At 39.5% G+C, this 13,369-nt stretch overlaps 1 protein-coding gene across 1 annotated transcript in view; it reads left to right on the top strand.

Annotated features, from left to right (window-relative positions):
• The window catches only part of CRB1 (crumbs cell polarity complex component 1), a 108,991-nt gene that overhangs the window by 89,595 nt on the left and 6,027 nt on the right, over positions 1–13,369 (top strand). The window contains 1 exon segment of the mRNA XM_075037429.1: positions 2,422–2,506. Within this exon segment, the coding sequence (XP_074893530.1) occupies positions 2,422–2,506 (85 nt within the window).

Raw genomic sequence — 13,369 nt, 5'->3', positions numbered from 1 at the left:
CACAGCCTCTCCTATTGTACACGTGAATATAAATGAAAGTGGTGGTGGATTTCATGTCCCAGAATTAAAGTTCTACTTAAAGTAGCTACTACTCTGTGAACAATTGTTGCTTTCATATCATCTTCCATCTGGTACTATTCCGTCCTCCTGGGTGCAAAGACAAGCATCATGCACTGGAGGTTATGATTCGCATTTAATGTCATTAAAAATACACTGTTCAATATCAAATCTAAATTCAATAAAACTCTCTCAGTCTTCCATAGCACAGACACACAGAATTTTGATTGAATCTGCTCTGCAGCAATTAACTAATGATGTACTGCAAGGCTTAGTAATATGAACGTAGCAAATGATACTTAATTACAATAATTAATGCCTGGTGATTCATGAATAATGCATTCCATAGCTATTTACATATCCATACTTATGCGGCTATTAATGGATAATTATCATTTGACTAAAAGATGTGGACATCAGGAATGTAACAACTACACCACTTTCCCCCAATCTCACTGTTGCTTTACCTGCTTGTCTTGTTCTTGTATGCCTCTGTCTTGCCATTATACACAGAAATATAAACAATATTTTATTTTCAAGACCCATAGAGCAATATATCATGGCATACTAACCAACCATGCAGGTTAGTTTTCACACTGCACTGGTTCTGAGCCAGTACTCTCATCTGTTTATGTCTTGAGGTTGCAAAACCATTTAGAAAAGGTTTAGGATATTATTTGAAAAGAAAAAAACCAGTGTTTCACCTCCTCTTTCCAGCAGGAAACCTCTCGAATATTAGGAGGTGGAGTGTGAGAGCAGCATTAGCATTCTGCTTCTTCAAATGCAAAAAAAACCAGAAATAAAAAATCCCAAAGGAGAATTATACATACTTCTAAGAGAAAGTACTTGGAAAAAGAACTTTGTTCTCTTTGTCATCAGTACAGATTTGTTCTTGTCCTGAACTTACACTCTTTCCTACTGCAGATGGTTAGGACACTTCCATACTTCAGAGTTTGTTCATTTGTGAAACTAGAGTAGCAATATTGTCAACACCTTCAATATGAACAAAAGATTCTGCCCTAGATGGCTGGTATTTATGTTCCAACACACAGATTTCAGCCTCCATAAAAGCAGATAAGTTGCTAGCCCTCCCAAGTCTTGGAGTTCCAAGACTTTAAGAGCCATAGAAGGGAAAAAATACAACACAGGATCTTTTAAAAATATTTTTCATATTCAAATATAATTATTTTAAGGAAATATAATAATTTTTCTTCTAAGCCTAAGCTTGAATGCTCAGTGTTGACAACACTAAGACAATAATATTCAGCTGCCAGCCTCAGGAGTGTGGTAAAATGAACAAGTAAAGCTAAGTCAACTGAAATGAGAAGTGCTACCACTCTGATTTTCAGACAAGCCACTGACCTACTGCTCCTCCACAGCACCAGCTGAGGGGCTGTGGGTGCCCCAGGTCACTGAAAAGCTTGTCCCAGCTGTCATAATCTGCAGAGAGTGAACAGAGGCACTCACCATACATGGAGGTCAACTCCAGGTTCCACTCATACAGTGTGGCTGAACAACCCGTGACTCCAGGCAGCAAGGTTGAATCAAGCCATTAGGGAGCATCAGACTGATGTCTTAGTAAGTGAGCATGTTTGTACCTACTGTGACTTTTGTCTCCTCCAGTGCTCTTGCAGCCTGTTGAGAAAGACTCATATGTACAGTAAAACATTTTCAAAATTAAACCATTTTTCCGAAATTCCCTGTCCTGCATAACTAACTCCACTGCATTTGAGGTTCTTGCCTCACAATAATACAACCTCATGAAATCAGAGATTTTTAAAAGCACTCACTTACATGCTCTAAAACCGTATTGAAACCAGTGGTACTTGAGGACCAAAGGAGAGAGGACTGAACCCCTGTTCAAAACTGATGCCCTCAGCCTCCAGCACCCATGGTCAGCATAGCCAGCCTGTGACACATTCCTGCTGGCTTTCTTCCCCAAATGAGGAGCAAGGCATGGGTTAGGAGAACTATCAACAAGCAGAAGCTGACTCTCACGTATCAGCTTTCATGATGCTGCTAAGATCTAGGCAGGGAGCAGACTGCGGGAAGGAAATAAGCAGTCTGGTCTATACAACCTACATTCTGTAAGGCTGCTGCTGGAAGCATAAAGGGTATTCCCTGGTACTTCTGATTAATTCTCTGTAGTACCTTACTTGGAGAAAACCCTCATCATGTCAACTATTTGGAGAAAAGAACTGTACAGCACAGGTAAACTTATTACAGTCTGATGATAGGTTATTGAAATAATATAATTTCATTGACTGAAGTAAGTTTTTACTATTTTTATTAGCCTAGCAGAGTCAGCGTAACTGAGCAGGGAAAAAGCCGGAATTTGTTTTCACATCATTCACATGGTTGTAGATCACCCATCATGGCAGAATCGTTACCGTTGATGGTAGGAGCCAGAGTGAGCCCAGCTTTATTCCTGTGCCAGGTCAAATGTGGGGTAAGAAAAAACATCTTTAGATTTGTAAAATGAGCAGCTCTGCTCTGGAAGTCATTGGAAATGTCACAATGCCATTTTTACAGTTATTTTTCAGAGCAGAACAGCCCCTTAATATCCTTTGCTATTTTCTATTTGTATTCAAAACACAGGATTTAACTAAAACTTCTAAAAGGATATTGCAAGAAACACATTTAATATGTGTCATAACATAAGGTACAAAAACATTAGGATGCAAAGACAATAAGGTTATCTGATGTGTCTTAGCTGGGAAAGACAAGAAAGCTCCTCACAAGGCCAGCATTACTGCATGCATCAGTGAAAAGCAGTTGAATATTTAATATGCATGGTAAATATAAGCAGAAAAGGGAGCCCAGATGACATATGACAGCATAACACTCTGCAGTGTAGGAATCAGCTCAAGTACAGTATTCACATAACACATTTAGTATTCAGACTAACACATTTTGTCTGTACACCATCCTTTGTGTTGCAATGGCATTGTTTTCCTTTTTCTCACCTTCTGATGTTTTCCCTGTAGACTCACATTCACATCACATGGGCATTTACTTCAGTCATTGCTCACTTTACAATGCATTCATGCAATCCATGCCTGCATTGTTCAGATACTAAATTTTACATCTTTTTTCTCATATGGTTCATGAGGCTTAACGTTCTTTCCTCTTTTATCTATTTTTCCTATCTTCAAATAATGCAGCAGGCTTAGCACTGAGGGAAGTTATTCTGAAAGTTGCTTTAGAACAATTAACTCATAAATATAAAAATAATACTCTACTTTTACTTTTCTTCCTTTTTTTTGTAAGAGCAGGAACAAACACTTCTGTCTTCCAGTTATCTCTGTAGATGAAAAGTATAACTCTGATCTCATCCTAAGGACTATCCAAACACAAATTAACATTTTGGTAATTCTGGTATTTCTGGCTATTGCTATGATCTAATGCCGAAACTTTGCATGTTTTCATTTACTTATCTTCTTAAAATACAACTGACGAGCAAACTATTTTGCTGCAAGTACTGAAAAGTCTTTTGTTTGTATTTTGGTGTCTGTTTTCCACTGAAAATGGAAATGAAGCTATATTCAGTGGTAAATTTTTTGAACTTTGTTTTTAAAAAAATACGGCTATTTATCTAGAAAAGAGCAAACCAGCAGTGATACCCCAACAGCAGGCATTAGTCACCTATGCATTTCCACTTTTACACAGTAAGATGCTTTTTATTTGCTGGACAACTTGGCCAAACACTGGCTGAAACGAGACCATAGTCTGTTTTAATTCCATAAATCCGAAATAGCTTAATTGATCAGAAGTTTCTAAAGAGAATTCCAACCTGACTTTCAAGCAGAAAAATATAGTCTGGGCTTTCACCTGAGTGCTTATGAAAAGGAAAAGAAACTGGGCAGAAGCTAAGGAGTTTATGCTGGAAAAGACAACTTACTCGCACTGAGTGCGTGGTGGCACCAATCTCTTGAGATTCAATGTTTGTCCTCTTCACTAAAACTGACAGAACTAAAACATGGGTGTGAGGCTTTACATGGAATTTATTGCCAGATAGGACCAAGGTGGCTTCAAAGGAAGCTTGTTCACCACCATTACAATTAGAAAGACCAAAAGTTACCCACACCTTAGATATGTTTTTATAGATAGATAGATATAGATATGTTTTACATATATATATATGTATACATACATATAAAGGATGCCAGATAAAGGGTAAATATGGAGATTTCCCAGGTACTACAGATTAAGCACTTCAGAAAATCTACACACATGTATTCAGGTGCCTGGATGGGAACAATGGTCCTCCATTATAACCACTACTTTATTTAGACAGTGATAGTGCTATAGCTCCTTAATAGTATTGGCATATTAGTTCAGCATAACAAATACATCTTGAAGACTACTGTTAATATCTTGGAAACTAATCATATGCTTAAGATTACTATCAAAGGTCTAGGAAATTATGATGTTTCCAGATAAAACAAGGCTGGCATGTTAATCTGCCTACATATCTCTTGATGAACTCTTCTTGTAAAGTACATTCTGGTGCTGAGTATTTTTCAATTCCTGTTATGACATTCCATTCCTAATAATGTCTGAAAAGAAATTGCACACTTTACTAGACTTATCAAATATTTTTCCACTAAAAAGCAATAAAAAGAATGCTTGTTTCTGAGGAGCTGAAAAATATTTTAGTTTCAAAAGATCAGGAACACTTATCTGCTTCCATACTGAGAGCCACTTAAATGAGAGGAGGAGCTTGTTACACAAATATCTGAGCTTTGTACCAAGCTAATTGTGCGGCAAATACAACAGTCCTTAAATTTATGCAAGCAATATTTCATAGAACAGAATATTCACTTTTCAAGAAGAATAAGAGCACTAAAATAAAAAATGTGATACTGCTGTAATTCAGTGGAAAGGACAGGAGAATCAGCAGCTTTACAAGTCTTTGTAATTATTTAGCATGAGCAGGTTTTGCACCACTGCAGACAACTTTGGCTGTTGGTGGACCCTGTGAAATGCTAGGACTGGGATTCTGGAGATTCTCAAGCACATCAGTAGTTTGGGGTCTAATTTATCCATTACTGAAATAAGTAGAAATAGTTCTGTTTCTGTCTGGTGCAGCACTGGTAACACTCACATGCTGTGCTCTTCTTATCCCCCAAGGGACAGGACCCTCTGTTCCCTCTTCTCCAAGCAGTAATCGTTTCTGGGTGAAATTAGAGGTGCAGTTGCTTTCCTGATTATCCTGTGACAAGACTTTTCCTCTGCCATTGACTTTTTGCCACTAACCCGGGAAAAGGATATGTGGTCTGAACACAGTAAGCCTGCCTGATGCCTGGGAGCTGCTAATCCTGGAACAAAAAAAAAAAAACCCTCAACCTGCTCACAGTTAAGATCAATGAGGACATAGAAAGTAGGCACTGAGAGGGCCTGACAACATCACATCTTCTGCACGGCTAATTTCGGTTTGTAGTCACAAACACCAAAGCCTAATATTTGGTCCTCTTATCTGGGCTGACTTGAATACCTCAGTGAAATGGCAGTGTAGGCATACATCTCCTCCACAGAGTTTATATAGTGATGTAACTGTTATCTTCTGTTATCCCAAAGCCTACCATTTTGTGAACTGATGCAGCGTATTGCAAAGGAGAGTCACACAAGACACTGTGCTGTGTCTCACGGAAAATTCTGTTTGGTCCTTTCTTATTTTATTGTTTCCTTTAATCAAACACAAAACTCATACAGACCAAAAGAAAATACTTGGTTTCTATATGTATGAAAATGTAACACGTCCTTCATGGTAGACCTAAACCCACCAGTAACAGGTGGTGTCTTTTTTTACTTTCGACAGGTTTGGAAGTTATTATCCCCATACAAACTCTCCCTGTCCTTTCAGTATGTGATATTGTCAGAGAACCTCAGTGGTTGCCGAGGGTGTCTCTGGAGAAGCCAGAGCAGAGCAGAGTCCCACAGAAAAACCTCAGTGCTGTCAGTGTTGCCTATCATTCCTGGAAGCTATCAAAAAAGGTGGTTTTGGCAGAGATGGTGGAGGCAAAAAGTGATACTAAGGGAAATGAAATTGTACAAGTAGGAAAACTGTAAGTAAAATGGATTTGTAAAAATCATACAGATGGGGACAGTACTGAACACCTGGGCTGTATCTTAGCTCCATAAGAACAACTTCATTATTTTAAGTGAATGCTTGTGGCACATCTGTAAAGTACAGAAGTTTTATTATCTTGTCCTTTACTAGGAACTGAACAGAGAGAGAGAGACCACAATCTACCCCAGGACATTTTAACCATGACATTTAAAAACCCCAAAGCATTATTGGTATAACCTACTACTAAGAAATAGTCGCCAAAATAGTGAAGTAAATTCTCTACATAGAATTCGCATGGAAGCGATATTTCCCTTCAGTACTCAGCTTCCCCCCCATCCCCTGGAGAAGCACTCAGGCCTGATGCACGGGCTGGTTGGAGTGTAACTGACCTGGACCCTGGATCCCAAAACAACATATTTCACCTTGAGAAAGTTTTGCATTGAAAATTCCTAGCTTGTGGTCATTTTTTGTATCCTCTCCCAAAACCACTGATTAAAGAGGAAGCAGAAGTATTCTTCCAGAAGAAATTGTTAATGTATGACACTTCTGCCAAAATTCTATATAACTTTCTTGATTTCATGGTTACCTTACCAGTCTTGAAATAAGTATGAGATTGGGAATATTTTAAGGAAGAATGCAAGTATCAATCAGAAGTTACTCAGAGCCATAAAGAAGTATCTTGGAAATCACTGCTTAAATTATTAGTTAAATTAAATAGCAAACAAGCAAAGTGTCAGGTTTGTGGGACTTCAGAATGGGATTTTGGCAGAGGATGAACTATCTCCAAACATTGCAACACAACCGCAGCCAGGTGCTTTAACAAAAAGGGTCATTGTTTGGGTTTGAGGCAGTTACAGGTAATGAGAGTGACAGAGCCAAATCCTTTCAATATCTGAGACTATTTAAAATCAAAGCAAGACCCTTCAGCAGTCTTCAATCTGTAATAATCCCATGGGGTGTGGATCTGAGCCCTCAGGCACCAGCACAGTGGAGTGAGGACTGCACTCAAGGGTATTTGCCTGAGAGGAGTGACTGACCAGCCAGCCTGGGAAGGAGCATCTGTCCTCATGCTCAGACAATAAATAACGGGTCAGTTGTGGAAATGGGAGTTTAGACTAAGTTCAGACTGTAACCCATAATAGGTACATATGAATAATTTATTACCAGTGTAAGTGCCATATTCTTGCAGTTTAAACAACAGAGAATGCCATACTTCAAAAAAGAAATCTCGTACAGTAAAAATGTCTGATTGCAACAGGTCCATAAAAGACTACCTATCAGACTCAAGTTTTCTTGCTCAGGGCTTCATGCCTCAGTGTACCAGCAACTGTACAAACACCAAGCAAGTGACAGACTGCCAAAGATGGAGACCGAGGAGTAAATCCTAAGCCAGACCTTGCTAGTTCTCATTCTCAGTGGGAGTGTTAGAGCCTGGGCAAGGCTGCACTGCCCTGATATGACTACTAGGGACTGATCACAGATATTTGTGCAGGTAGTGTTGAGGAAAAGATTAAATTCAATTACCATTTCCACCATGGGTTTCCTAACTGATCATAAGCTAATCGCGTCTCTGTTTCATGCTTCAGTTTCCCTCTGACAAAAGGATATTGGTCTGCTTTAGAGCGGATCTCCAAACTGAATAAGACATCAAGGATGGAGCCAAGAAGGAAGACCCGCTTAGGCTTCCCGTTCAACAGAGGACAACTCTGGTATCTGAGAAAGGCAGAATGAAAAGGGGATTGTATCAGAAATAGCATACACCAGCAGATAAAGGTGGATTTTGACCTGACTCCATGCACTGTAGAAAATGCTACTTTCAGCCTGTATTGAGGAGCCCCCAGATCAAAATTAATCATCTGGCTGGAAACAGCATTGAGTAGCACTCATAGTCAATATGTCTTGCCTTGGAGGACCAGAGATAAATTCGGTGAGCTGAGCCAGCAGATTTTTTACCTATCTCTAAGAAGTATGATTGTCAAGAAAATCTTCTGAAACTGTAGGAAATCTTCTTAAAAGAAAGGCATTGACAAGGCCACCATTACTTCCTAGCATGTTAAAGTCTCTCTCTCTAATATTGTGGTTTCTGTTAGTTATCTTTAGGTGGCAGTAAGGTAAAAAGCATGGAGTAGAAAGTCAAGAGCAATCTCTAATGCATTTGTAGAGACCCTTTTCTCATGTACTGTGCTGGCTATAACATAGAAAGAGACTTCATAAACCACTTGCATCTTCAGCAGATATCCAAAAAGCAATTATTAAAGTTGGCTTCATCCAGATCACATTCAGATGCAAACCTGTTGAATGCCAGCAATATTAATACAATGACAAGATACTGTATTAGGTACACAGTACTTGATCCAAGAATCCCTGAGGACAGAGGTAAGGTTCACAGGTAGGGACACACTCATATGTTCCTATCAACAAGATGGAAGTACACTAAAAAAAAAAAAAAGCCACAAGAAAAAATAACTTCACCAACAAATCTAAGGTCTAAATCAAGATTAAAACAGGGTTTCAAGAAGTAACTATTGACATAGAGGTTTATAGATACTTTTTTTTCCATTTACACTTTTCAAAGTCTTTCCTGAAGCTAAAATGTAATCATGTGTTCTGTCGCTAGTCAACTTTCTACTAGAAAAAAAGCCAGTAGGATAAAAACATGCTCAAATTTTTTATCAAGGAATATAATTAGCTAAGTAATGTGACAGTGTCATGTAGCGTGCTAAGGCAAGTATTATGTAGCCAATAAAGTTCTATCTTATACCACTAGTATTTACAGTTGGAAGCACAAGATGGCTGCAATCGAAGTGCTGCACCCAACAAAGGCTAGCTGTTGACTTGATACCTTGTTGTCTGACAGTGTGAAACAGTCAAATAGCTACTTACTTCATCACCACTTGGCAGCATAATTTTAATGCTAGGTAGCAACACATGGCTGTTTTGCAGGAGCTTAGCACCAAGTAGGGAGAAGAATTTCATGGAATAGTTTTGAGATTGTAGGCTTAGCTTACTAGCAGAGAAATAGTGATGGAAAGTGTCTGGCACTTACGAAATAGAACAGGAATCATAACTCTGTCTCTGCTATACTGTACACTGCTGATCCACCTATTATGCGCCACTGGACAGAGCATTTTCTTACTCCGACAGAAAGTGGGAAGAGGCAAGACTGACAGTTTCAGCACAGGTTGCACCAATTCTTACGGAGAACCAGGACCTGGGGGAAATAGAGGACCCTGCTTCACATTGTCACAGTCAAGGACCAGAGCCCACAGAAGGTGGCTGCATCTGTATGTGATGCTATTCTTCGATGGGTACTTAGTGCTGTTCTCAAAGATCTGATTACAGAAGTAAAAGAACATCTACCACTAGCATCATTAATAAAGGAAGAGATCTTTACCCTCAACTGTTATGTGCTGGAAAGTGGAGTTTTGAGCAACCAGTTCCGTGCCCACAATTCAGGTTGTGCAACTCCATTAAAGTTAATTGAAACTGATAATGCAGAACACAGGCGAATCATGCCTGGTGAAAACAATGCACATGGAAACATTAGTGAGGAGAAACAACATGCAGATATTCACTTAGATGGGCTTTGTGCTTCCAGATTGCAAATACCTCAGCAAAATTTATCTTTTTTTTCCCCTAACACAGAAAAAAATTGGAAAAGAGAGGGAGAGATAATATGTGCAAAATTCAGATCAGAAGTTTGCATTAGAAATGGTTTCGTTTCACCCTTGACACAGCTGTTAATAGCCTACATTATCATTTCCTGCCCCATTCTCTTATCCAAACACTATCGTTCCCATCAGCCCCATCTTGACTGTTATAACATCATCCTTCATATGCTGGTCTGTTCAACACCTATGCAATCAATGAAGAAAGCAGTTTTGAAATTCATTCTTTCTCATCATTCACTGTGTCTACTGAATTTCTCTTCACCTCTTTTCTTCAGGAACTGTCCTGCCCTCATCTTCAGCACCATAGCATCTTTTCCTATTCTTCTCCTGCTTTTGGATTTAACCTACTGACCCCCTCCCACCCCTTTCACTCTCCCATGACAACAGGACCAGACTTCCTCAAAAGGCCACTACTGTGTGTTCTTCCAAATCCCTCTTCAGGACTCATTTCTACTGTGGCAACTACATGGATGCATAAACTCAAGCCGGCTATATGCAGGGCAATGACAGAAAGTTACTGTTTTCAGCAATAATCTTTTAATTTTAAATATCATCCATTCCTTCTTGCATGATGCTTGCCTGATAAGGCTTTTTATCCACCACCAAGATTTATTCATAGAGAATCTGCTGTCTCAAAGCTGTAATGCAGTTATCCCCTATGGAGAAACACCACCTGATACACTGCACTGTTATCCATGTACAAAAATAATTTTATATGATGCCCCAAAGCATTTCCCAAACTGGAAAGGGATGTTACACCCCAGAGACTGACACCTTTACTAAAACATTTGTCTAGTCTGCAATTTAGCAACTATGGGACAAACTCCTCCTCGGCATGGTTTGCCTGGATTTGCACCAGCTATAGATTTTCCCTCCTATCCTTTCAGATTGCAGCAGATGGTGAAGTTCCTACACCAGAGGCTGTCGATAGAATTTTAAAAGGCATCTCATAACAACACATTGGAGCTGCACATTTAATCTGTGCTGCACCACCAGGATGATCTTAAAAAGAGCTGGAGCACACTTACAAAATTAGCACTGGCAGTTGCTGCAGAAACGCTATCAAGAAGTCTTCTCAAAGCCCACAGCTTAATGGGAGCTTACCTCCCAAACTGCCAGCCAAATCACTTCTCTGTGTATAACCAACACTCTGCTGTCTAAGAGAAAAGGCATTTAATACTCTGTCCTGTGAGATACTGATCCAGCAAACTATCTGATGGAGATTTTAAGGGGCTACTTACGTACTTCTGGCTTTTTGGGGTCCATTGCTGAGGTCATATGACATATAGTGGCCAAAACCACAAATATTATTTCTTCTGCCTAAGACAGACCATCCCAGACATACTAAAAACCATTGCTTTCATGGCTGGACCACTTCCATTAAACAGTTAATATAAGTCAGCCATCAATACTACAGTTAGGTAAAGAAATTCTAGTTACTGTATGTAGCCTGTTCTTTAAAGAAAATTCCTAAAAGTGAGCTTCTGAGTTTGAAAAGCTACTCAGCCAAAAGGCTAATATATTGTAAATAGAGGTCTACTTGAGCTGAACATTACTGCAAGTGCTAGCATTGAGGGGGCAAATTGTTTTGCTTTAAACACAGCACTGTCTCCAAGAGATCCCAAAATGGTCCTGAAGCCTAATGTGAGGAGGGGGAGGTCTGTGTATGCTGATCTGACTCAAGATCAAGACTAATGTGAATAACACTTGTTTAACCAAAGTCTGCTTTACAATTTAGTTGCAACACTTTAGAGAGCTCCATCTCCAATTTCTTGCTCCACTATAATTAGAACAAACTTCCTTGTTAACTTCTGCAGTGTCACAACAGTGTGACTTCACGGATCAGGAGGGAGGCTGTCAGAATTTTTTTAATGAGGCACTTTCCTTGCAAGCCCAGCTAATTCCTAGACTTCAATCATCTCCATCTTCTTCATTTTCTCACAGGACACCACAGATGTAATTCTTCCTTGACAGTAAAGATTGCATTTTTCTGATCTATAACTGGTCAAGCCAGATGATCAATTTATCATTATAGCTGCTAACACTAATTTTCTCTACATTTGTGCTTTGATTTCAAGAAGTTTCAGACAACTAAAAGTTGACATTTTCCAGAGAGGAATTCATTCAAACTGTCACATTTCAACTAAGACAAACTATTCAAACTACATATTATAAAAAACCTTATTTTAGCTAGAGGTAGTAGTGAATGCAATTTCTTCAGAGACATTTTAAGAAAGTATTCAGACAATAATATCCACCAGAAAATAGAGAAATAAAAAAAAGATTACTGACAAGCATTCTTCTTCAAGGTGAGCTGCCTATATATATGTTATACTGTGGGTCTTCTGCACACATCAGAAATAGTCACCAAAATTTTGTCTTCAGCAACGTCCATAGAGGTACATACAGGACTTGGGGTCTCATTCAGGCCCTCCAACAATAGGATTGTCTGTTTCTGCAGATATCAGGAAAACAACTTGGAGGCTGATGGCAGAAACAGCAACGGCAATGATGAAAATTCAAGATTACCTACAACTCTATATGTAGTGTAGATAGATTTTCAGAGGACTACAGAGACGGGTGAGGGATGACAGGATAGCCTCCTCCCGGTGGACATGATGTCAGTGGGAGAAGTTCCCAAGATGTGGAGAGAAAAGCAGTCATGCTTACCTTGGGGGGTTACCTAGCATACAGAAGGCAAAGCTACCTGTGACCAGAGCCGATTTGTGGCAACTACAGGCCAGCCTGAACTGGAGCTACGGGCTGGCTGATTGCAGGGCAGAGCAGTCACATCTTTAGGCCATGGAGATCTTCATAAGGTATTCAAGGCTCCAAGTCTGAATCTGGTCCTTCTACAAACTGGTCTTGTTCTTATTCATTAAGGAAGCAAAACTAGAGAGAAACCCTGCAGCAGTCTTTCTAGGTCCATTTTTTTTCCTCTAGCTTTCTACTTCTCAATTTCAGAGAATTCAAACACTTTTCTTACCAGATAATCCTGAAGCGTGTTAGGCACCAGGTTTAAAGTACAGCAAATATCGCGCCTTTCAGGAATTAATTCCTTCACACGCAGAGACAAGAATGGCTATGCAATGTGACTGCCATAGAAAATGTACTTTTGAAGCCCACAAGATAAACTGAAGAGTTGTAAGGTGTGCAGAAGGAAAAGGAGTTGGTGGCCTCACTGGTGCTAAACAGTGGAAAATCAGCTAAGGTGCACCCGCAGACACTAAGTGCTTCCTCTATTGTTGCCACAGGTACCAAAGTAGAAAGGAATAAATTATTCAAGTACCTGAATGGTAACTGTGTATAGGCACACTCAGCACAGATGAGTGCCCACATGGACAACAGCATGAAGCTGGAAACCAGGATAAAGTATAGAGAGGATAAAGCAGTTAAAGGAAATAGGTGATGCATATAGAATCTTAAAAATAGTTTGCCATTTCCATTGGCCTGTGCAGTGTTTGGCTCAGCTCGACATGAATCTGCTCTTTTTAAATGAGTCCAAAATGGATTATTGGTTCAACTCAGCAGCCCAGCATGTAGGTTAACACAGGCCTTGAGACCTGGT

Source organism: Buteo buteo, chromosome 10 (assembly GCF_964188355.1).
Source record: "Buteo buteo chromosome 10, bButBut1.hap1.1, whole genome shotgun sequence".
NCBI lineage: Eukaryota > Metazoa > Chordata > Aves > Accipitriformes > Accipitridae > Buteo > Buteo buteo.
The sequence above is the reverse complement of the archived record's forward strand: the minus strand, read 5'-3'. Positions and strand labels throughout refer to the sequence as shown.